The sequence below is a fragment of the Anomalospiza imberbis genome, chromosome 13 (assembly GCF_031753505.1).
Source record: "Anomalospiza imberbis isolate Cuckoo-Finch-1a 21T00152 chromosome 13, ASM3175350v1, whole genome shotgun sequence".
Taxonomy (NCBI): domain Eukaryota; kingdom Metazoa; phylum Chordata; class Aves; order Passeriformes; family Viduidae; genus Anomalospiza; species Anomalospiza imberbis.
In genome coordinates, this window is record NC_089693.1 from 13,314,683 (window position 1) to 13,339,940 (window position 25,258).

Consider the following 25,258-nt stretch of genomic DNA (forward strand, 5'->3'; position numbering starts at 1 on the left):
AGTCTGACACTGAAGTGAAAGACAAGTTCTCCCTTCCAAATCTATGCCCAAGTGCAACATAGGAGGCAAGGTTTTAGAAGAAATATTAAACCTTTCATCAAAATACACTGCAGTAGTCTCAGTGCCCACTGCAGCTGAAGCCATTTCTGTGTCATGGTAGGAGGAAGGGGCTGTGTGGAAGGGCCCTGTCTCAGCCACTCTGCTACACAGGTCTCACCTGCCAACCCCCCTAATAAAAGAAAAACAACAAAAAGCCCCAACAACAAAGGAAAAAATGTGACTGTGATTGTGTTAGCAGAACCTTTTCCAAAGGATGCGAGTGAGCCGGTCACTCTCCCATGAGCAAAACTGCATCCCTACATCTGAGGTGGCTGATTACAGCTTCCTCTCATCCATCCATGGCAGAAGCAGCTGGAGAGTGATGTGATCTCACTGTCTGCACTCAAACCCCACTCCTCTCCATGCCTGACCCTAGGCAGCACTTTCTGCACAACTCCTTCAGCTTCCAGCAACAGTGGCAGGGAAGCCCGGGAAGGCAGGACCTCCTCAAAATGGGAGAATTAAAAGAAGTCACAGGCAGTTCACAGAGGTAATCCTACCTGGCTGATAATTAGATAAACTTAAGCTTATTAGATGAGGCTGAATCTATTTAGAGAAAATAATCTTGAAACTGAAGAAGTGGCAGCAAGGAGATGGAGTGTGACAGTCAGTGCAAGCAGATTTGGGAAAGACTGCATTTTGTTCAGTTAAAATTTGTTAAACCGTGTTTTGTTTAGGCTGTTTTCTCTACACATTTCTGAAACCCTCAAAATTTGGTTACAGTCTTAGTAAGTACAGTCTCTTCAAACTCAGCTGACATCCACCAGTTCTCAATGCTAAAAGTCTGGTGAATCCAGTAATAACTGCAGTTGCTGTTACTACAATTCTTCAAAGCATCAAAACTTTACCATTTTTTAATGCGATCAGAATCACAGAATTTGGGAAACTGGAGGAGCACTTCAGCTGCTCTACTACCTGACCAAGAAGAAAAAGGTTCATTCATTCTGTGTTATTCTTTGTGCTAGGCTGGATGCATACGGCAATAAATAAAAAGAAACAAGAACACAAAATATTCTACAAATTCACACCCCAATCCTCAAATACGTCAACAGTGTGGAAAAAATAGGTCATTAGAGTGGAAGAGAAAAGGAATTATGCCATTTGAGTGGCATCAAAAGGAAGAATGTGATGTTGGCACCATCTTGGACAAACTCCCCTTTGTGCAGCCTGTTAAAGCTTATGCTACTGTTGTTCTAAAAAACACAGAGCCTGTGCAACGTCTGGGGAATCCTTTTCAGCTATTTAAAAGGATCTAAGTAAAAATCCTGCTTGAAGTATCCTGACCTTGATTGACTGGTTCTATCATATCAGATGAAGATGGTCTAATTCTCCAAAGGCTATTTATAAATCATATTTTTGAAGTTACATTAGAAAAATGCACAAGCATGCAAAACTGCTTGCAGGACACTGAGGTGTAAAGCCAGCACAAAGCATTGCCTCTGGTACTCTTGCTCTTCACACATTAACTTTATCCCCTGCAATTGGAACCATAAAAACAAAGGAAGACTGAAAGAAGATGGGGAGCAGGCAGTGTTCATACTAATTTTTACAACTTGTCTTCAATTTAGCCAAAAATCTATCAAGTACTCAAAATATCTCCATGATCTTATATACTGAGACAGAAAAACTAAGGACAAAGAATTAAAAACCTCAAGTCATAGCTAAGCAAAGACTTTCAGTAACACATAAAGGAACAGACATCTCTGCTATTTCTGTTTCGACAGTTACCAAATACAGATAGTTAACTACAGAAATGCACAAAATAAGTAGCAATCAAATTAAACCACACATATCTGCTCCAAATGAATCTGTCCTTTTGCTGCCTAAGATAGACACAGAACAAGATTTTCATTGAAACAGATGCAACTTTCTTTGTATTTGTAAAAGGCATTTTGATTGAGCAAAATAAACACCTGTGAAATAAACCAGGATGACCAAAATTATGTGGGGTAGGGTTTTTTAAAATGAAAATAGCAGGTTTTGATATCTGTTTCCATTCTGGGAGACACTAACTTGCCACCGCAAGTTTCTGCAGCATACAGAGACAAAGATCTATTCAGCATAGAATGAGGTTAAGGACTTAATCTGCGCTATAGGAAACAGAGTTCATTCATGTTTCTGCTTGAAGCAGAGAACCTAGAGATTTGAACACAAATCCCCAAAATCAAAGACTATATTTCAGGGTTCCTGACCTTGGTGGATTGGTTCTCTCCTGGTTTCCTCTGACTGCTGATCTACTGTCAGGTCACAAACATTAGTCAAGCTTCATTTCAAAGTTGTCAAAAGGGATTACCAAAGGAAAACTCCAAGCAAAAAAAACATGTGTTTTTTCTGGATTGTTTACCTAGTCAGGCCAAACTTTAAATACGATAGAAGAAGAATATAGTAAGGAACAATCAGAAGAGCTGCTACTTCTGTAATGTGGACAGTGCAAATGTCATTCAAATTTGAAATATTTCAAATTTCCATAATGAAAGCAGAATTACAGGTTATTTTTGTCCTCGAGTTTGGATAAGGGGAGCTGAAGGCCAGGGGCACTGCAAGCTTTATGCAAGACTACTGTTTTCGAGAGCATGGACTGCTCTTAATATTTCTTTCCATATTTTGAGTATTTATAGACAACTGTACTCTAATCAAAGTGAAAAAGCCTGTGCCAATGGCAATGTAACCTGCACCTACTGGCAGAAAAGCCCTAAAATTTGTCATACTTCAGCAGAACAAATATCTATTATTTAACAACCAGAACTAAAAATAGCAAAGTAGTCAAGCAATCATCTCCCCACTTCATGAACAGAGAAACAAAAAGCAAAGGTGAATTACTCTAGGTCAGATGGTTTGTTGGAAATATCACCAAGACAGAAAGTAACTAATACTAAAAACACCCTTTTATTCTAGAAAGCAGCTAATAAATACAATTGATATACTTTATCTGAGCAGAAGCAGGAACATATTTCACATGTTAAACATTCCAAACAAGCCCTAAAAAGACATGGCAGCTTTGTTCTGACAGTGCCCGAGCACAGCTGCCAAGGCTTTGTGGAGCTTCTGCCTGTCTCCTGCAGGGCCCAAGAGCCAAGTGGCACCTTCGCTGCCACAGGAGTGACAGACACTGCCTCAGCACACCCCACAGCACCAGCAGCTCTGCTTTCCACAGCCATTGATCCAGCACTCTCTCACCAGCACTGACCTCTTTCCCGAGGACTAAGGAAAGAAACCTTTGCCTTCTTGCTGAGTGATTATATGGAGCAAACCGCTTTAAAAATTGGGTTCAAAAGTTCACTTAGTATGTGGCTACAAATATAAAAAGCGAAATCATAAGAGAATCTACTGCTAGACATGTTTACTACAGTTAAAAAGATGTTATAATGAATTTTTAATGACTGTTTACACCACTATTCTTGCTAATTAGCTTTTTTGGATTGCACAGTATACAATGATTTTCTTAAGATCTCCCAGAAACTGACAGTATGTTGGAATGTGAGTGGTGCAGTGTAACAAGTTGAAGGCAGGTAACTCTGGACTCTTGCATGAGCAGTTGCAGCCTCAGTGCCCTTACACTGGCTGCTTTCCAGAGCCCTCTGCTGTGAGCGACCTCCACACCAGACTATTGCCATCACCTCTGCTTCTTCCTTCTCCTCTCCCTGCTGAACTGAGTTGAACTGGGCAGCCTGTGGACATTTGTGTGCAGTCTGCACATGGGGGCTGTGACTGTTGCTACCAAAGGAGGGATTCAGAGCTACACAGCCACAGCCTTTCAGTTCAACATGCTTTTAGATTCTGTCTTGCAGCTCACAGTTTTCCAAAGCACTTAAAACCACAGAAACCATTTTGCCAGAAATCAGCTACATTTTGATTTCCTCCAACTATTCTGATCTTGGATTTTTCTTTTTTAAACCTGAACAGCATTAGATCTACCTTTGCTAACCTAGAGTGGCTTTTCCACTGTTGACACAACTCCTCTGAACTCATCAGCAGGACAGACAAGGAGGCATCTGGAACAGAAAATTAGACCATCAGGACACTGCTGTTCTGTTCCAAGTCAAGCCATGAAGACTGCTTTGTGTCCAAGATTTCTCTGTCAATCCAAAGGATGAGACCTACGCAATACCCTCAATGCAAACTGATAATCCCTGCCTCAGTACACAAAGTTCATAAATGTGCAGAATTTAATGCAAAAATAGTCCTAGCGTAATTCCATTTTCTTAAAACAGACAGCCAAAAGTAGATGACTGATTAGCCTCCTACTTATTTGCTCCCTCTCCAGTGCTACTTAGAAACACCCCAACTCCCTTTTTTTTTCTACAGAAATAGCTGGTGTTAAAAGAGTTTTACAAATGCAGTTTTGCAATCTGTCCTTTTACCACTGAAGACTCACATACAAAATTAAGATCTTAAGGCACCTGCCTGGTGTTCACAAATGTCAATAAGGAATAAAGGGGACAAAAATTACATTCTGCACCCTATTCCCACTGGGTGCATCCAAGAACTTTTAAACAGAGGTTAAATGGGGTCCAAAGTTTGTCTGAAACACAGTAAAGACTTAAATCTTATACAATAATAAATTAAAACATTTTAAGGCAAGACAACTCAGTACCACCTGAATTAGGCTTTGATAATGTGGCTTCGAAGAGTATTCTTTGTTAGCTCAGCCATACTATTTGAAAGTATCCAAATGGTTGTCTATGACACTTTTTGTCTTATCCACTGGTACTTCTGGATGAAGTGCTGAAGGTAGAAAGTCAGGATAAGCAATTCCTTCCACTCCCAAGATTTATCAACTCAAGACTCTAATTTAAGAAAACTTGCAACCCGCTCACTACTAAAAACAAATAAAACCTCTTTCAGATTCAGTGCTTTGTAAAAATAATCTCTTATCACTGCCTAGATCCTGTTATTTTTAATGCACAAATGAAGATGATGTTTTTGCAATTCAAGGGCCTTTCCTGCTTCAAAAAATGATCTCTCTGCCCTAAGCAGCACAGCAGAGCTAACAGGACCTGCAGTGTTGCACATTTCTGGGAAGGTACCTGAGATGGTAACCAGTTTTGATCACATTTAGTGGTAGTACCTTCAAGTACTGCTAAGGAAAGGCTTCATAATAGCTGTCAGTCTCCAGAGCCATCTATTTTGGTCTTGCAGCTCATTAAATATTGAAAAGCATTCTGGAGTTGTACTTACCAAAATGCAGTCCACTTTAGATTGTACAGTTTTGCTAGATGTGAGGGAAGAAAGAGAGAAGAGAAATAATGAATTAGTCTAAAATCAATGACAAAAACATTACATATTAGAATTTCTATCACTGCACTGTAGGCTTTATATCTTACTCTGAATTATCCTGCTAGTCTATGGAATAATAGTCAGCTATTTTTCTGTTGAAAGTCACCCAAACTTAACTGCTTGCTAGAATTCTTGCTGCTTGTTCCTGTACATAAGAACTGCATTTTTAAATGAAATACCACTGCAATTATTACCCCAAGCTGCAATGCAGCCAGGATGGATATCACAACTTTTATTGTCGCTCTTACACAATTCAAATGCATTTGACTTGTTTATCTGTAAACACAATTAACAACCCCTTCTCCCCATGCTTCAGTAAATCCCACCACTTCAAGGCATGTATTTCCAGCTTTCCAAAGAGCTGCTACAAGGCACACAGCTGTTATTCCACTGGCAAGTCTGGAGTTTTCCAAGTTAGTCTCTCTACCTCCCAGCTGGCTTATTACGACTACACTGGGTGGGGATTCAATAGAAATATGCCAGGAATGACCTCGGTGCATGTGCCAAGGCGGGCAAACAGTATGGAACTTATTATACTTCCTATAAACACACCCATGAGCAGCTCTTGTGTTTCTTAAGGGTGCTGTACTTCACATGCTTCATCTGACAGCATTAGTTGAAGACATTTTATCACTGCTCTGAAGAGGAACAGGAGGTTTCCCATACAGAAAACCCTAGCCTGAACATGTACTGAACAAGCATCAAACAATTATTTTTTTGAGTTCAGAGAGCAATTATTTTCCTAGTCAAACAAAATATAATTCAATCTCCTTAAACAACAAAACATCTCACGGAAGCAATTTTACTTTTGTACAGGTGCTAAAAAAGCCAGACTAAGTCAGGCAGCTGATGGATCTCCTAAAATGCTAAGTAAGAAACAAGCAAAACAAATGGCTCTAGTGTCTGGTGGTGACAGGAACCAGCATCTACTGTTCCATCAGATGCCCAGAGGCAGGAGTTTGGTTGCCCTGCTTGTTACACCACTTCCACTTTGAAACAAGACAGTCTAAAAATCTGTTTCGTAGAGGCTGCTAACACTGATGCCCCTTCCCATACAAGAACCGCTCAGGTTATAGTGACGGAATACAATAAAAGATTCCAACAGGTAAGAACATTTGACAAGTTCACTGAAACAGATCCATCAGCAGCCATCCACTTCAGCTGACTTTGTGTAGGGGAAGCCATCAGGTAGGTAGACAGGAACACCAAGGAGACAGTAAAGCAGAGCTGCTGGGGATTTTGAAGAACAGGGAGTACCAAGGATGGTAATATGGAAGCTTTGCTTTGCCTTGCCTTGGGAGAGATGCTTACATATACTGCAGCAACTGAAGAAGGGAACCTAAATGTCATCTCACTCATCAAAAACCACCATCTTAGCAGAAAAGTCAAAGGACACCCAAGCATGGAAACCTGCTGCTGCTGCATGTTGCCAGTGCATCTGACCCAAAGCTGAGCAAATTGATGGGGACACAGATGCTCCAGCAGCACTTCTCCACCCTGGACTCCACCACTGCCTCCAACCTCGAGCAAGGTCTCACAGTCCCTGGGCTGCTACAGATCAACAGCCTCTCCTACAAAGCAGCAGGCAACAGGAATCAGGCATATGCACCCATTCTTGTACCCAAACCTCTTGTATGGCTTCACATGGCAGCTTACACAGAAAGGGTGCATAAAGGGCAAGGGGATGCAGGGTACAGACACAGGAAACTTAGCCCAAACACAGCTTCTACAGACTTGCAAACACCATGCACTGGGCTTTTCAGGAGAGCACACTCCAGCCAGCACAGCTTCCCTTCTGCCAACCTGAGCATCAGCATGCCCATTTGCATTAACGTTTTCTTCTTGCAAAGAGAAAGAGGCAAGTTGCCAGGAGGCAGCTGGGCAGGAGATCCCTGGAGCTGTCCTTTTATCTCCAAATATCAGTCTGAGTCAGGAAATGTAAACTCTCAAATTTAGTTCAGGCTCTTCCAGTTGTGACCTCTGCTCTTACAGCACCAATCAACAGTGTTGAGAAGCTGCAGCAGAGGAGCAATAATAGGGCCAGTAAATACAGCTCACTATGTTTTCTTTTTGTAAACTGGTGGCACAAAAAGGACAGTCAAGTTCATGTCCTCCAATCTGCAAGAAGATGTTGTGACATTTTAAAAGGCAAAGGTCCCACTGCTTCAGCAGGGCTAAGTGTGATCTCTATTTAAAAACCAATTTTTCCATCTTCTGCTCCACGCTCTTGAGTATACTGGGAGGACATAATTAAAATTGGTTAGTGGTAAACGGAGGGGTCTTTCTTTCTAACCACAGCACAGGTAAATGTTGCTTCATTTTATAAAGCTTGTGCCTAATGACAAAAATGCTTATTCCCTTCCAGTAGAGGCAATCAAAGTCAAGCACTGGCAACCCTGAGGAATGAGCCTTTTTACTGGGACAGTACTGGGACTGACCTTCTCATGGACCTGAGCACTGCACAGAAACAATCCATTTGGTGACACTGCAGGATACATCCCCAGCACATCAGAAGATAAAAGGGCAAGTGACAGAAGTGGCAAAGGGACAGATATCCCAGTTACACCTGCCACCTCTGTTTATTTTGTCCCGCTTCTTCTTCTCTAGCAGGACATACATGCTTTGAAAGCTGAAGTTTCATTTACAAGTAAGTCAGTCTACTTCCGTCCCTGCCAAATGCATCCCATACCTAATTACTATTGCAATTACTGTGTGTGCAACCAGCAATCCCAACAACCAGGCTGAATCAGGCCCTTCACAGAGCCATTTCTAACATCTGGAGGCCATTACCCACACATTTTGCTGCAAGCCTAGGAGTAGCTGCAAGAGAGTACCAGGAATTATGCTCTTTCTAATGAAAATAACCATTTGAATCTATTTGGAACCGAAGCCCATTGGAAACTCAGAAACTGCACCTAAAGCCCACAGCCAGCATCGTTCCTCCTGGAGGCTCATTGTGATTCACCCCCACGTAGAAGCACAGCTGGTGTAACTCTCTTTCATAGCTCCATGCGATGACAGTCTCCCTCAAGTTACATTAGTCCACTTACTTGATCAAAAAATTAATTCAGGCTACTTCATGCAGTTTTATCCATGACAAGGTCTGTGATTCTAGGGGTAGCTGTCTCTTGTGAGCAACAACAAATATGGCTGCTTTTACAGCTACCTTGGATTTGCCAACTTGTGCTCAATGACCCAACACAAGAACTGTGGAGCATAAAATTTTATATCAATACCTTGCATTTGCTCCTCTCCAATCAAAAAATACAGACGCTATTACAACCAAAAAGGAGGCACTTATTCAGTGGGTGCCATCCTATTGACTTTCTCAAAGTTAAGGCACATGGAGTGACTCAAGAGGGACCCTGTTGTACTGTCTACAGCAGTGCTGCTCAAAAATGTCAACTCTGCTCTGAACACCATCAGTGCACATGAATCTGGACATTTCTGTCACACCAGCCACTCAAAAACATGCACACAGCTTCTACTAATTAATAAAACAGCAGAGAAAATGAGGTTTCTTAGGCTGTGCTTGGAGAAGCAGCACGGGGCAGCTCCCTACAAAAGCTGCTGTGTCTCATGGAGAACCCCAGACCCTACAACTTCCCAGAGAACCATGTGTTGGCTGTTTTGGGTCTGCAGCAAAAAGCCTTACAGGAAGGGCCAAGATCTCTGAAGGATTCTTGAAGGTAAGTTTCAAAGGCTGTAGCGATTGACGCTTCTAAAGGCTGAAGACAAAACTCCTGAAATTATCTTTGGGAGAATGATCAGGAGAAAGCAGATGAAAGTATTTCCTCAAACTGCTCTTCTATCTTCCGCCAAAGTATGCATTTCTGTCTTCCCTGACCTATTTATGTATTTCTGCTCAGAACAGCCCTGACTTGGCATGGGCAGAAAGAGGAGTGTGTTCTCTTCCCAGGTGAGCAGCTGAGTTTACTTTGCACTGAGGGAGAGACAAGGGGAAAAAAGCAGAAGAATAAGGCAAGGAGCTGCAATTCTTTTCTCTAAGTGACATAAAACCAGATGCTGCCAACCTTCCTCTAATTAAGCAATACTTACTTTCAGGAAGAGGCAGCTGAATTGTACTGAGCAATATGGGACTACTGCATTACCAGAAGTGGCACAATTCAGTGCTCTGAGCATGAGTATCTCCTTAATGTTGCAAATAAGAGAAGCCATATAACCACAAGGGATAAGAGAAGCCTTATATCTGTGAGACCAGAAAAAGGGAGGTGGTTGGGAGAAATAAAAGAAAGCCCTTGAATTTATCATCTTCTGCCTGGTTAACCCTGAGCCTTCCCAAAGGCTGCACGGCACTGAAACTAACCCTTAGCAGCTTTGCAGCTGAGAGCATTCAGCCCCTCTGAAAGGCAGCAGGTGACCAGCACTGTGGGAGCACAGCGAACACCCACCGTGCAGCACAGCTCCTCTCCTGGGACACACGTCCAGAGCACGATGCTGCCACGGGCGCTCCCGGGCCGAGTCCCTGGCAGAAGGGGGACAGCAGCACCTCCAGGACATCGCTGTTCTGCTCAGTCAGGGGAGACCTCCCAGCCCCAAAAGTCACACAGGACATGGCCCTCACCATTCAGGCACTGGCAGTGGACTCATCCCTCAAATGGAGGAGGATGTCAACAACAACAGAGCCAGTTCAACCAAACTCAGCAGACAAGTGGAGCTACAATTTGTTGTGCAGAATTTAATAATGGTTTGAGTAGGTGGTCACATGTGGGAAGTTACCTAGATATTCACCTCAGACTGCAAACCACCCTCTCAGCCATCTGAGAGAGAAAATGTTTAAGTAGTTATAAAATAAACATCTTTTGGAAAAATGGAAAAACCAAAAACCCACCAGGGACTGTTCAGGCCACAGGAAAGTTCCGAGTGGCTCACATGCAGCACACACAACCATGAGAGTGCATGGTGACACTGCTGCCCTGGTATTTAACTCACACCTGAAAACAAGCCTTCCACAAGAGAAGAATACCTAAGACAACACTTAGAGCTGTCTGCCAAAGAAGGAGTGTCTTGGCCACACATAATTTCAAAAATGACTGCGATCTGAAAAGCCTCCATTTCCCACTGCAGCAGTTGTTCCCCCATACCATCCCCACAGGCTGTTTGTCAAACTGCTTAGCAACAGGGCCTAGAGGTACTCTGGAAGGGCTGCTCCAGTTGGGAGCAGTAGCACATGAGCAGCACTGCCAGGCGTGTGTCTCCCAGGCACAGGAGGCATTTGGGTCTTGACAGCACCCAGGAACTCCTCCTCCTGCGCAATGTCCTGCTGCCCCTTTCCCTCTTGCAAAAATCCACTTCTGCTCCCAAGGAAAACAAGTCAGAGTCCACTACAAAGTACCACCAGTAACAGTTTTGGCAAAGCCATCTTTCTGAAAACCTTGTTAAAATAGGGAAGGTCATTATTAAACTGACCACATACCCTTTTGGATAGATTCAGTCTGAATTCCTCTACTCTGACGACATCAGGTGACATTTAAAAAAAAAACCTCTATTTACTCTGTGTGCTGTGAGGAACCACTCAATAAAAGGATTACCAACCCCATTACAGTAAGTGGTACTATCAGAAAGGTACTATTATCACATCCTTACCACGACAAGCACTATGTCCCAGCAGTGCCTGCAGCAATCAGCCCTTAATTCTTAATCTTACTGAATTAATGCTTCTCTTTCTTAGACTAACAGCTCTAAATATATCTTTATATAACCTTCCACTCAGAAGCACAAAGAAATGTTAAACTGGAGCCAAGGATCATCTAAGGAGAAAATTATGAAACAGCCGCCTATGTGTGCTGCTACTCAATTAACATCTTAACATATGCCATGTTACATTGTCTGGCTTGGCTCACAGTGATAAAGAAGTAAAATGGCTGTAAAAGCATTTCAATTAAATATTTAGAAAGCAGAGCTACACAAGGTTGAAGCTTGTTTGAATTAGCAAAATGACGACTATCCGTACCGCTCAGCTAATGCCATAAGAGCTCTAGCACAGGGCACCAAGAAAGGAAAGCACACCCCAGGCATGGCCCTGCACCCCAGGGCCAGGAACCTCCTCCCATCCTCACTCTCACCCTCGGGCGTGCAGCAGCCAAAAATCAGGTGGCTTCTGATGCCACCTAGGGGCTCTGTCCCTGCCTGCACTGCTCCCTGCCCCGGGAGAGTCCAGTGTCATGCCCCAGACACCAGGCACTTGAGCCTAGCACAAACACAGGCAAACAGCAGCAAAACATTTAACGCAAGACGAATTAGGTCTTTCAGGATTCAAATGCAGATATATTTTTATTCCATATAAAAGCCACAGGGACCACAACTGCATCCTAAAAGCACATAAAGTATCGCTATTTCTCTGAAGTATAAAAATAGAGCAATGTCCACTGGAAATGCAGAAAAGTGTCCAACTCAGGCCTCAAAAAGTAAACAAAGCGAGAATTCACCAACTGGTAAATATTGTCTCTTTCAGTCTGAAAGCAGATTCCTCCTCAATCCCAGGCAAATCACCCTTCTCAGCAAAATCAGGAGGCAAACGCTCAGCAAGCCAATAAAAGAGTGCAACAAGAAGGGTGAGCTGCAACTACTTCATCCTCCCTGTAACATAATCCACCTCCTTCCACTCACCAGAGAGAATAAGCTAAACCAGTTTTCCATCAGACATCAGGGCAATGCTACATCACAGTGATGAAAAACAGTGGTTCAGCACGCCTTGAAGTTAATGCAGGTTAAAATGTGTCAAACGTGTGACTTCAACACTTGTTACTTAAACAAATGCAATTAAAATAGTTCATAGAGAATAAAAATTGAATCCCTTCACCATTTCTGACACTATGATCATTTTATGAGTATAAATAATGCCAACTATACAAACAGCTGAACAAAGAAGGAAGATGAGGCTGCTAATGAAATGCCCAAGTCTCAAATATAGCCCATTGTAATGAACTGCCAAGAAATAATTAGCCAGCAGACATCAGAATACCTACGTCTGAAACACAGGTCTATAAACATCTCTTTCAGCTCTCTGAAGAAATCTAGTTGTATTCAATGCTAAAGGCTTGTTCCACCATTCTTAAAATAACTGGGAAGAACTTGCAACAACCACACACTGCCAGGTGCTCTATTCCAACAAGACAGTCATTTAAGTTCCTAGGGTTGGGGTTTTTTTAACATTTATTTAAATTCAGTATATTGCCGTAAGTTACTGTAATGAACTCTCAGAAGAGACAAAGAAAATGCTTTTATACAGCTCTCACCCTGGCTCTTTCAGCACTGCTCTGAATTAAAATCAGTGCATATTGTTACATTCAGGCAGGAGATTCTGTTCCATGGATGCAGTGCCCTCTGTACAGGATGTGGGAAGATAATATGACTTCAGAGAAGCCGCATCCTGTATTTATTACTAACAATCTACAACCTCAAAAAAGCATCATGAAGAAAGATTATTTCAGTAGAAATTTCATCTCAGGAATGTCCCACTGAAAGCAGAAAGATGGAAACAGTCACCAGACATGCAGGTGTGTAGCCACGCAGCAAATCATCCATTGCAACAACTCTCATATTCCACAATGAAAACTGCTGGGTTTAAAACTAATTATGAAAAAACAAATCAACTTTTGGTTGCTTCACAATCCAGTCTATAGATAGCTAAGAGACCTGCTGTGCTATTTTCAGCTGAGGTCATCAGAAGTCCCATCACAACATTACTTAAGGGTCTGAACTGGAGGCACTGTAAAGCCAACAATGAGACACTGGGATTTTTCTCCAGCCTTTGTCCCACAAGGCTCCAAGAAAGGATGCCTAGTGAAACTAAGGGGATGACACTTCTCAGAACTTAAAAACCAAACAGGAAATTCAGTGCATCTATAAAACACGTGGACAGAATTGTTTCTCTTCCATGCCTGCAGAGCCAACAAGTTGAGGAGGAGGAGGAAGGCAGCACCTTGCTGTACATCACAGCCTGCCACAGGTCACAGGCCTGGTCCTCCGCTGCCTTTCCCTTGGGAAATGGTGGCTACAGACACTTGATGGCAAAGCAAAACAATATAAATGTGAGAGAACAGGAAGACTTCTACACTCTGCCTATATGCAACACACACCCAGAAATGTTCAAATCTGCACAACGCTGTGTTTACTGTACATAGCTCAGAGCTCAGCCGAACCCAACAGAAGAGCTCCCAGTGTCAGCAGCTCTGCAGCCAGGCTTTCCCACCACACATTTCCCAATGCTGGCACAGGTGCCCGGATGGCAGATTTAAGCCTGCTGATAAAATCTGGGTTTCTTCCTCTTTATTTCAACATTTTCAAGACCCACAGCTATCCTAGTTATGTTCTCTTAACAGAGAGATTCGTTGCTACTGTTACCTCTTGTACCTCTTTATTTCCCTATTTGTTGGATACCCAGGGGCTGTCATCTGGTTTGCAGTGCCACAACCCAGTCCCGTCCAAGCTCTTCTGTGGCTTTATCCTGAGGGAGCAGCTGAGACCCCCCTGCCCTGCGGAGCCCCACACGCCGCTCACGTCACAAGAAGCCATCCCCTCCCCAAAACCTGCAGGGCCAACAGCTGCACGTGTCCCAGTGCCAGCCTGGAATCGAGCCCCAGCCTTCCCGACACGCTGCCATCTCGATGCTCCCTGGGCCTGGCACACACTGGGAAGCAGAGGAGCAATCCAGGGGCTGCCCTTGGCCTCTCACAGACACTGACTGCACTGAGGAGGCCCAGCTCAACCTGCAGGGTTTCCCTGGCACACTCTTTGTCCCTCCTCCATGCCACAGATATCCTTCTCTCCCCTCCACACTGAACAGCTCCCCCTTAGGTATCAGCCTGTCTTTTTGCAATCAAATCCAGCTTTTATCTAGCCCTCTCCTCCCAAGGCTGCTTGCAACGTCCTATTACCCCTGCTTCTGCCCTGATTTCTGCAAACATGCATTCCTCCTTCTCCTTGCTCCTTTTTCTCTCATGGCTGCCCACCACACAATTCCTCTGCACCCTTTTTTCCACTTGAGGAACCTGTAACCGATTGCTGACTCCCATGGAATGCAATTCTTGCAACCTCTTAGGTTTCCCTGTGCTGAGTAATGCCCTGAGTATCTACATGCACTCTCCAAGCATCTGCCTACTAAAAGGGTCGCTCCTTTCCGACATCTACAACACCTTTCCTGCTAGATAGGCATGGCCTCACTGCCATAGGAAAGGCAACTTCTACTTGTGCCATGTTGCTCACTGGCACATCCCAGAACCCTCTCCTGTCCTCGACTTTACCATCAGGTGAAAATTTAAAACTGGACACATGCAGGATGAACATGGCACTGCTGCCTGGTGGTGACCGTACAACCTCCCATCTCAGAGGACTCCCCCTTGTTCAGCTTCCACAGGTTCTTTCAGGCATCCAGCCTTCAGCCTTCCACCTGCACCGAGAACTTCTCGCTTACCTCTGCTGATCAGCTTCAACCTACTCTAGACACAGAAGCTCTCTGGCCTCTGCAAATAAAGAGCTGCAAGGAGCCAGAAGACTCTTGCCTATCTCAAAGGTCAGTTCACTGAATGCTGAAGCAGTGTAACTCATCAGCTTTGCATCATCCTCTGCTTCTGGGGGTAGAAAAAATAATCTATGTGGCACCTTTTAAAATGGTTTTAAACCCTAAACTAGGATCTTCAGAAGAGTTACAAATGCATGCTACTCCAATTCTTAAGGATTTTTAAAAAAGGAATTTAAACACAACTGCACTCACTCCTAGGTGGCAAATTAACTCTGTCCAACAGGTATCTTCAATGGCCCTGCACGGCAGGACTGGCTGCTCCCACCTGGATCATGTGTGCAGCTCTGGGGCTGCCACCATCAGGCCAGCCCAGCTCCACAGCAGCAGCAGCAGCACAGAGCTCCAGGGCAGCACTGCAGAAGCTGCAGTGTGGGGCAGGCCAACACCATGCACTCCCCCCCACACACTGCCTCCCTCCCTGCCAGGCTGCCTCTGCAGCTATGATGGCTGAACAAGTGAGTCTATCAGAATACTTCATCTAAAACCTGCTCATGAATGGAAATTATGAACAGCAAGCATCTGACCAACATTGAATACGCCACAACTTCAGGGTTCAGTTCTCTGTCCTCAGAACAGGGAACAATGTGTGCAGCCAGTTTGTTGCCTTGCTATCCTACTTCTCCAGGCAACTAGGGGAACGGGGCCTGAAAACCCAACAAGGTAGCCATTTTCTTCTCAAGTATCACACCTGCTTTGCAGGCACAGCATCATCCATAAGCATTTTGACACCTAGTTCAGAAGTTTTCATACTGTCATGGTTTTCTTTTGAAAATGCAGCAGAGGGCTTGTGACCTGTCCTAGTACAAAGTACTGAAGCCACAGCCACACAGGACACTGAGTTTAGCACCCTATTCAGACAATTTACAGAACACCTGCAGGAATTCATTATTCATAGCATGTACTGAACATCCCAGGGAGCTGCACAGTTACACCACTACTTACTTAGTAAAAGAGTCAAAACCAGAAAAGGCTGTGCTTGATTAAATCTAGATCAGATTTCAGAAAAGCCGCACTAAACTTCTGACTTTCCAAAAATCGTAACAGCACAGAATTGTATTTCAGATGTATGTAGACAGTTCTAAATAAATACTCACCAGGGTAACAGTGCTGTCAACATTCACCTGTAGGCTACCGCACGTTTTCAGTACTTAACAATCCACTGAATTATGCTTCTGCAAGAGTCTCATGCTAATGGTACCCACAATTACTTGTCTGAGGGGTCCTTCCAGAAGGAGACATTGTTTAAGAGCACTACAGGATTGATCAGTCTGGATTTTCATTCCCATGAATCACATCGTGCGTAAATATTGCAGCGGGAGAGCAGATGTCCGCATTACGAGAATGAAAATGTCCCTTCCTGATTATTAACACAGTTTGATTTCAGTTTTCACAGTGAACTAACTACATGCTGCTTTGCCACTCCTTTGCTCAGGAGCTGAACTAATCTAGCTAAAACTGCAACTCACCTTTCTGAGTTTGACAAATTCCAGGAGAATACAACACACTCAGGCTATCTCCAGGTCCTGCACTGGGCCTCACTTACCACAAAGCTACTGCTACTTAAAGTACTCAGCAGTAACTAACAACTTTACTAAAGTGACAAATAACAATTATTAGCTCTGCACTGCAAACACTTACCTACTGCAAATATTTTCACACTGAATAGCTGGAGATACTCGCCACAGCATCTCAGTGCACTACGTGTTCACAGAGGGGTTTCCACACACGGACCCACGCTACACATGAGCTTAACTGTGTTTTTCAATCACAAGTTTCAACAACTTGATTGTACAAACCATAGTGATATATGAACCCACATTCCTACCCCCTCCAAGAGAAGTAAGCTGCTAGCAAGAAAGATGCAGTCCATGCAGATATGTTCCATGAAAGCTAAGCGGGGACTGCCTAAACTCACTGGTACTAAACAAAACAAAGTGTTTGGTTTTGTGTTTATTCTTAGCCTTAGAGCTCAAGACTATTACCATTTTTCAGCTGCTATTAACCGAAAACTGACTACTCAGAGCATATTCAGGCACAGATCTACAGGGTAATCAGACACCTGGCTTCTACTCAGAAGTAACCAATAAGAGAGAGGTGTCTGGATATCTTCATGGATCACAGACTTCATTATACAGGTTACCAAATCTTAAGGGTCAGCATTTTAGCTTTTTTTCTGCATGATAAAATGATGCTCAAGATTAATTTTTAACTGAAGATTCACTGTGAACTTCATTTAGACAAACCTTTGTCCAGTGTAATTAAACACAAACAAACCACCAATATTTCCAAATATTTTATTTGACTCAGCAAGCTATCTCCCATCAACTAACAGATTATGCTCAAAATATCCTTTTCCAGGGATATTTCTTGCACTTTAAAATTATATATACCATTTCCATTTCACTCACTTGTTGAATGAAGAGGCAAATACTTTTCCCTCAGCTGCCATTTAATTTCACAATTTTTTAGGAGTCAGTGATTGAACCATACCACTGGAATCAAGCATAATGAAGTTAATGCTGCAGAACAGGCTCCTGGAGCCAAAAGCAGGCTTAGCTCTTCAGCAAAATGTGATTCCAGGTGTGCAGCTTCCAATTACTGCCAGTGAGTAACTGGACTGTCTTTTAAATATCAACTAATTCATTTAGTTTATATGGCCACTAATAGCAACTGTAGGCCCTCATCATTTATCATGCCAAAAGGCTTAATACAGAAAGAAAATCAAACCATAAAGAATAATTGATCAACCTTTTATACACCCTTAATGAAAGGAATTTTGTCACATTTTGTCAGAGCTTGGATAAAAAGTTTCTGTGGCACAGTCTGACTCCTGCAAAAATAATTCAGAATTATTTTTAGCCTTTTCTTCAGACAGTCCCATCACAGCAGATGGAGCTGCAGCTTTCACCAAGGGCTGGCCAGCCTCACAGATGCCTCACCCACAGCTACCAACTTCCAGAGAAGCAGTGCAAGGACCACAGAGCAACCAGGACCTTGCACAGAGCATCGAACCCAGCCTGGAGCGGGTGATGCCAAGCACCAACGAGCACAGCTCTCCTGGGCAGGGCACCCTGCGTGCTCTTCCCAAGAAACTACTGCCCACACACCCTCAGCACACACAACAAACTGGTCCTGCCAGAGGATGTCCAGCCCTGAAGTAGATGCCTCGAGTCTCAGTTTCAGATTGCCTCCAGACACTGCCTTCACACAGGATCCAGAATCCCCTTGCAGAATTCTCCTCCCAATTTAACAAGCACCCAAGCCTCTCAAGCACTTTCCTCCACTGAACTAGCAATGAAACTAACACCGTTCTGAAAGGAGCTGTCACATTTTTTCAGAGCAGATTAAAAAACAAGACTAATATTCCATCCACAAAAAATATTAAATAAATGTTAAAGCTTTTCAATTCAGAGGCCTTCAAAGAGTTACCACTTGTGGTACCAAGTAACTGCCTTTCCAGTCTGTATTTTAATGTAGCAGTGGTTCTGAAGAGGAAGGGAGAAGGCACACAGGAATATTTCCACTGAAGTCACAAAGACTACTCCAGGTATTTTCAAGTGATTTCTAAACAAGAGCAAGAAGGAGGTAAGGCAAACACAGGAGAACAAACTGCCCATCCTGTTATTCAGCACACTTTTCTTACACACAAATTTTTGTTTGTCTTAAGGATGCTTGTGTTGATACTTACAAGGCAACCTCGTTCATACTGAAGTTCCAACAGTTTGTACTGCTGACCACTTTAAAAACAGTATAATCCACTTTGCTTTATATGCAAAGTCATGAACTGTAATTTCTATTGTCCAGTGCAATCTAACTTTTTCACCCACAGGTATCCCAAAACCTTATAATGGCACCTTAGGAATTTCTGACAGAGAAATAAAGATTGTCTGCACGCCTGTGAGGCCATCCATCAGAAAGGACAGCCATCCATCACAGACCTTGACATTTAACCACAAACTTCCTCTCAGGGGGAGATACAAATATGCCTCATTTAATAAACAAGTTCTCCCCAGGAACAAGATTTTCTTCCCAAACTTGAAGTACCTGACAATGGGCAAGGGACAGCGCTCCCAGCCAGCTCCAGGGAAAAGCTGAGTGGGACTCATCACTGTGGAGGAACACAGGGACACACGTCCTGCCCTGGAACAGGCAGGACCTGCCCTTGCAGGGTGTCTGTGGGTTACAGCTGACACCAGGGAGGGACAACAGCTCAGGTCACACGAGCCATGAGGACAACGCCACTCACCAGGTGCAGGTCCCACCAGCCAGAGCCGCCCCCATCCCCACTCCTGCAGCAGCACCCGGCCTGCCCACCCTTTGACAGGTACAGTGCCACCACAGCAACCACAAGCAATTAAGAAGAAGCCATAAGGAAAATATTTGGGAAGCTTTGAATGTTTTTTTCCCACTCTCTTAATGATTAAACATTCAACAACACAAAACACTGGGCAGCTTACCGAAAGCCTGTTGATGGCACAGCAGCTGATAACAAGCATCCTACTTGGTAGAGATAATCCTTTTTCCATTAAATCAAGAAAGCATTAAAATTGAGATACTGGCTAACTCCATTTAGAACAAAACAAACCCTTGAAATTCCCAAAGATCTAATGTAATAGAAATATCCCACCACTCCAGAATTTTTAGATTTAGGGGATTCTTCTCAATGGCTTGAAAGCACCAATTTGTGCTGGCCTTTTGCTCAGGCTCTTTCAGGGTGACAGTGCACACACTGCTTTTTCACCTATTCAATTGACCTTGAATCACCTGCTGATAGCTTTGTAACACACAGTCCAGCATTCTAGGTGGACTGCTCAAGAGGGAGGTGAAGAAGCCACCTCCCTGTCCTCATCACCACCGTTTAAAAATAAAGAGCTCCTTATTTATATATAAGGTTTTGTAATATTAGATATTAGAAAGGCTTGAACCAAAAATCCAAATTTGGATCTTGATCTGAATTTTGCAGCTCTGGCCCCTCTCCAAATACTTCTGTTTGGCAAGCAGCTGAGTAGAGTAACAAGAGAAGGCAACATATATAACTTATGGGATCTGTATAAAAACATTAAGCTCAACCCCTGCTTTGAAAACTACACACACACAGAGAAAAAGACTAACAAAACCACCCCAAGCTCCAATTAATTAAAAGATTAATCAGTGCTTCAGTATAAGTCTGATCACCCCAACCTGAGCAGTACTGTCATCTCACCCAATTATATGATTTTTCTGATTAATTTATACAGTGTCCAGAAACTTTTAGGGGGAGTTTCCAAGTGTTCTTTTCAGGTAGAGATTTGGATTCCTACTTGCCAGTGGCATACAGACACATGTAAATAATGGAGATCTCTCCTAAATGGCAAACAACCCAGCTCCAGAGGCCTGGGATGACAACCCTGCAATTCCGTGCTTATTAAGGACTCATTAGAACTGCTGCACTGAACCACAATGTCACACCATCTGACTTGCTTCAATGAGGAAACTCCTGCAGTGGAAAGTAAAATGTTTATGAAACAAGGAATTGCTTATATTTGATGCTGTGAAGTCAACAACTGCATGCACTCCAATGCATTCCAAATGAACAAAAGTAAAACTTATCCTAATCTTTTATTACTTGAATAGTGGTTTTCCCCCCCATACAGTCTTTTAGATTCTATTGTTTCAAAAAACAAAGAAAAACAAAACCCACAAACAAGAGAGAAAAATCCACTCTTCCTAAAAGCAGGTTTATAAAGACCTTTTTTCTGCAAAACTATTCCCTTCAACTCAGAGCCAGGATATTCAATAAAACCTCAGCTCCGTTCTCCAAAGGTTACATAAAGGTCACCATTCATTTTACTCAGGTTTATTTTCTAACCTTGTAAAAACGCCTGCAGACCTAATTGGCTTCCACACCTGCTGACCTAGAAACTCCAGCACTGTGGTGGCCGTGCCCCGTTTTGGAAAGTCGCTCCTCCTCCCACGCCGCTGGCACTGGTGGCTGCGGCGCTGACCTGCCCGCTGCCAGCACTGAGGCCTTCCCAACAGCACAGGGATGCACTGCAGCAGGGAACAGCAAAAGCTTTTCAACCCTGCTTTGGTGACAAGGAATCCTTCTGGGGGCTTCCCCACAAAAGGAGCGCCCTGCACACAGGAATGTGTAGTAACAGATAAAGGGTGTACCTGGCCCTATTTCAGAGGAGTGGGAAGTGGAACAACCCATGGAGGCCATGTCCAGGAGAAGTCAAGATGAGAAAGGGACAAATGGTGTAGGATTTATTCTGCCCAGTTCATGAGTAGTGCACCCCAGATGGTTATATCCTGGTTTAAAATTTGTTTGCAATCAGAGAATTAGGCACATGAAGTGATTGGATTGATTGTTTTATGGAAACATCTTTCCTAAGAGCTAGTCCTCACCTCAGAAATGCCTTTTTTCCCTCCACAATAACTACATGGGAACTTGTACAGAACCAGGTGGAGTGAAATGAAACAAATTCCACTTTATGTTCCTATCCATTTGGGGAAGCAGAGTGTGAAGGAGAATGACAAGCTGCTAAATGCTTTGCCCAAGGAGGGGTGACCTTCCCTGAAATCACCATGAACTACTCTAAAATATGGTCCATGGTTCATTTTTTTCCTATTCATTTGACTGCTTATACACCATATCAGGAAACACATTCAGGACAGGCAAACCTTACCAACACCTGGGATCACTGGAACCAAGAAGCCAGGGAAAACTGAGTCAGTGACAAGAAATCTTTGCAGTTTTACATTCTCATCATCTCTCAGCTAAGGAGCTCAAGCAGGTAAACACACTTCTGATGTTGCATAGATTAAGTGAAATAAGCGCAGCCTGTACACCTGTCAATGATAATTATTTGATTTTCCTTACAGAAATCAGTAATCCATAATTAAAGAATTATAACCTGTGTTTCCCACCTCCAACAATGAATTAACCAGGATGAAGCAGGGAATGACAGCCACTGCATTTTGGGCTGGGGGCACAGAATAACCACAAGTACTCTGTAATCAGAGGAAATTTTGAGTTCTTTCAGTTTTGACAGGCTACTTAACAAAATACTGAAGGTTATGTCAGGGGTTTTTCTCTTACTTCCTGTCTCCCTCTCCCAAGCTACAAGAAAGAGAGAAAATGCAGATGGATTGGTTTACACATTAATCCAACCTGACTCAAGAAATTCTTGTTTTAAAAAAATACATACAGAAATTTCGACTGCAAAAGAAAACTACCAAAAAGGTATATCCATCTGCATTTGCTAAAAGCCTGAAACACATAACCCTTGAGCTTCCCTCTTCATTGCCAGGCATTAAAAATATCAAGTCAATCAACATTAATTTCATTAAAAATATCAAGTCAATAATTTTTTCTGCTGACCTAACTATACAAATAAGTAGCAATTCCTATAATGAAAAACCTCAATGGCATTTCCCAAGTTGAAGAACACTTGCTCTGCCAACAGCTAAGTGATGATCCACGCTTGCTGACAATGCCTAATGAGGAGTGATGGATGCAACTGCAGGAGGGAGCAGGAATGTTTTAAGTCATAAAAAAGAATGGAGCCTTCAAAAATTAGAAAACATTGGTGTTACAATCAGCTAATCTGGTTTTCTAGCACAATAACAAGAGCCCAAAAGTAACAAGGGCACAATTCACCTCCTGCTCCCTCTTCAACATGAGACAAACTGGCATTAGGACACAATTTTGGCACTGCCCAGACTCGCTCATGTGGTTTTCCAATACAACTTCTAGCTAGAAGAGTGATTGGAGAACAAAAATTATGGGTCTGAAACCCACACACACATCCAGCCTGAAATGGCTGCAAATGCAGTGCTTTGTGTTTGCCACTCCACACTGTCTGGTCCTCAGCTTGGTTTACACATGAGACACTGGGGCGGGGAAGGAGAGAAATTAATCTCTCAAGCAGAATTGCAATATTCAAATCCTAACAGATGCCTTTAGGACAAAAAGAGCTGAGATGCAGGCAAGGTGAAAGAAGCTGGGGCCAACCCATGCACAGATGCAAGCACCAGATTACTATTTACAATGGTAAACAAGTGCTCATTGCAGAACCATCACCAGTTATTCGCAACAGTGAACAAGAAAACAAACCTGTCCGTTCCTTCAATGTTCGCAGCTACTGGATTTTGGGTGAATACAGTGAGTGGAAGGATTAAATTGCCTAAAACTGTTGGTCTTTTTCTTTTATGCCAGCAATGACAGACCCTCAGCTGACACCGTCCTCCCTTGGCTATCTCTGCATCTCAATCCTCATGCCACACTGCTTTTACATCCATACTTCGCTGGCTGTCTTCAGCGGGAAGATATTCCTTGGCAAGTTAATGTGATACTGAGTAGACTCTGTCTTCACCACCATATGTTTGGGTACAGAAACATCATATACAAATAACACACACTTGGTAATACAGTACCCTCACCCAAAGAAATAAGTGAAACCCCATTAGTCTATACGTTCAGACAGCTGACTAGGGAGGTTTTCCTGCCTCGGGCTCCAACGTCTGGACAAAAAGCTATTAATAAATATGAAAGCTTTAACGAATGTAAAGAGAAATAAAACCAGGCAGATTAAGGCCCAGTGTCCAGCGAAGACCAGGGCAATTTACAAACCCGCCCATGCTGACACTAATCAGCCAGGCTGGGCTCCCAAAGACGTGTTCTCTCTGTCTAGACTTCTAATCCGTCAATGGGAAAAGACATCCAGTATTATTTCTGCCCGCTTCACCCACACCGTAAGAACACATCCAACCGCCTCAGCAACTCACACGCAGCACGAAACAAAACCAGACACCACTTTGCTGCATGTGTTCAAGTGGGGCAGCCAGGACACAAATACAGATAGACAGTGATGAGCTTCAATTACCGCAAACAAATAGCAGTTAAATACCTGTATATTACGATGTAATGCAAATAAATACTTCCTGATTTGTTTTTAAGCACAGCTAAGTCACTCATTTATCTTCCCCTCCTTAGCTCAAACTAGTGGTCACCTTATATGCCAAAAAACACCCCAACAACAACAACAAAAAAAAAAAACAACAACCAAACCCCAACAGACCGGACACCTAAAAAGCATATTTTTATGTCTTCAGTACCTATACTAACCATGCCTGCAAATACAACCAGCGGGGCTTAAACTATTGTTTCAATTTAAGGGACTCCACATGTACACAATTATTTAATGTGTTTTTGTCAAACCACATTTTAATTTAATAAACAGTATAAAATAAGTAAAAATCGAGATGATTAATAGCTCATTGTCCCACTCGTGGTCTGCATCAGTCTCTATATTTATATTTGTCTGTGAAGTGGAGGGACAAGCATAGACTTGTTTGTGATCTTCAAGTCCAGTATTTATGTAGCTGCTATATTTTGCTATACTATTTTCACTGACAGTACAATCTGAAGACTGAAACCTTTAAAAAAACCAACCATACAAACAAAACCTGTAACAAAAACAACCAACTAAAAGCCTCCATCCACTATGTACAAACACGTGTGGAGAAAAAAGGAGCTGGGGGAAAACAACAGAGAAGAGTACTGAGCTGGATGTGCTAAACCTGCTGGGAAGCAAAGGGGGAACTGAATGCACCAACCTGCCAGCACATGCAACTGGCACGGCAGGGGAAGAGGGGAGGAAGAGGAGGGAAGGAGGAAAGAGGAAGAAGCTCTGCTCTGCTCATTACACCTCATTCTGTTAACAGCAGTGCACTGCCATTTTCAAAACTGGCTTTCCACCACCTCTCCTGGTGTTTATCCACCACCAGCACCCACTGAACAGAGAGCAAACCCCAGCTTGCTGCCAGTTCAGAAGGAGACTTTCCACTGTTTATTGGGGTGCAGTGTGCACAACGACCTCAGCAGTGCTCCTCATCCCTGCTGCGCCAAAACAACCACTGCATCTCCAGGAAGATGCAAATTCACATTGAACTCCAACCTCAAAGGAAGACTGCTTGATCACAATAGAGAAAAGTAAGATTTGAAAACATCAAAAGAAAAGGTTTTCTTATAAAAAAATAACCTTATCTTCAAATACTGCATTTCAATAGCACAACCTGCAGGGAACAGATGCTGCCTGAGAGCAGCAGGGAAGTTGAAGCCCGGTGCAGGAAGCAGGTAGCCAGGAGGAACACTCTGTGAAGGTGAGGAACGCCTGTGAAAGTACCAGCAGACAGGGCTGCAAGGTGCTGGAAAACCTCTGCCGGTCACAGGCACTTGGCACCAGGCAAGCCACTCACCCCGGGCACAACGCTTCATTCCTTTGTACCAAACATGGGCTTGGGCTATTCACCAAGTTCACCTGAATCAAACAAGCAGTGTTCATTTCAGAAGCT

The 25,258-nt window shown here is 43.2% G+C and overlaps 1 protein-coding gene across 4 annotated transcripts in view; it reads right to left on the reverse strand.

Annotated features, from left to right (window-relative positions):
• Positions 1 to 25,258, reverse strand: part of RFX7 (regulatory factor X7) — a 77,417-nt gene that overhangs the window by 22,664 nt on the left and 29,495 nt on the right. Inside the window, exon 2 of one of the 4 annotated variants that reach the window (XM_068204027.1) lies at positions 5,278 to 5,310. Coding sequence is in view for 2 of the 4 variants with exons in the window: in XM_068204025.1 (XP_068060126.1) it covers positions 4,015 to 4,068 (54 nt within the window). In the remaining 2 variants the exon portion in view is untranslated. Of the gene's footprint in view, positions 1 to 4,014; positions 4,092 to 5,277; positions 5,312 to 25,258 lie in introns of those variants that run through there. The other 3 variants (XM_068204024.1, XM_068204025.1, XM_068204026.1) reach the window with 3 other exon arrangements.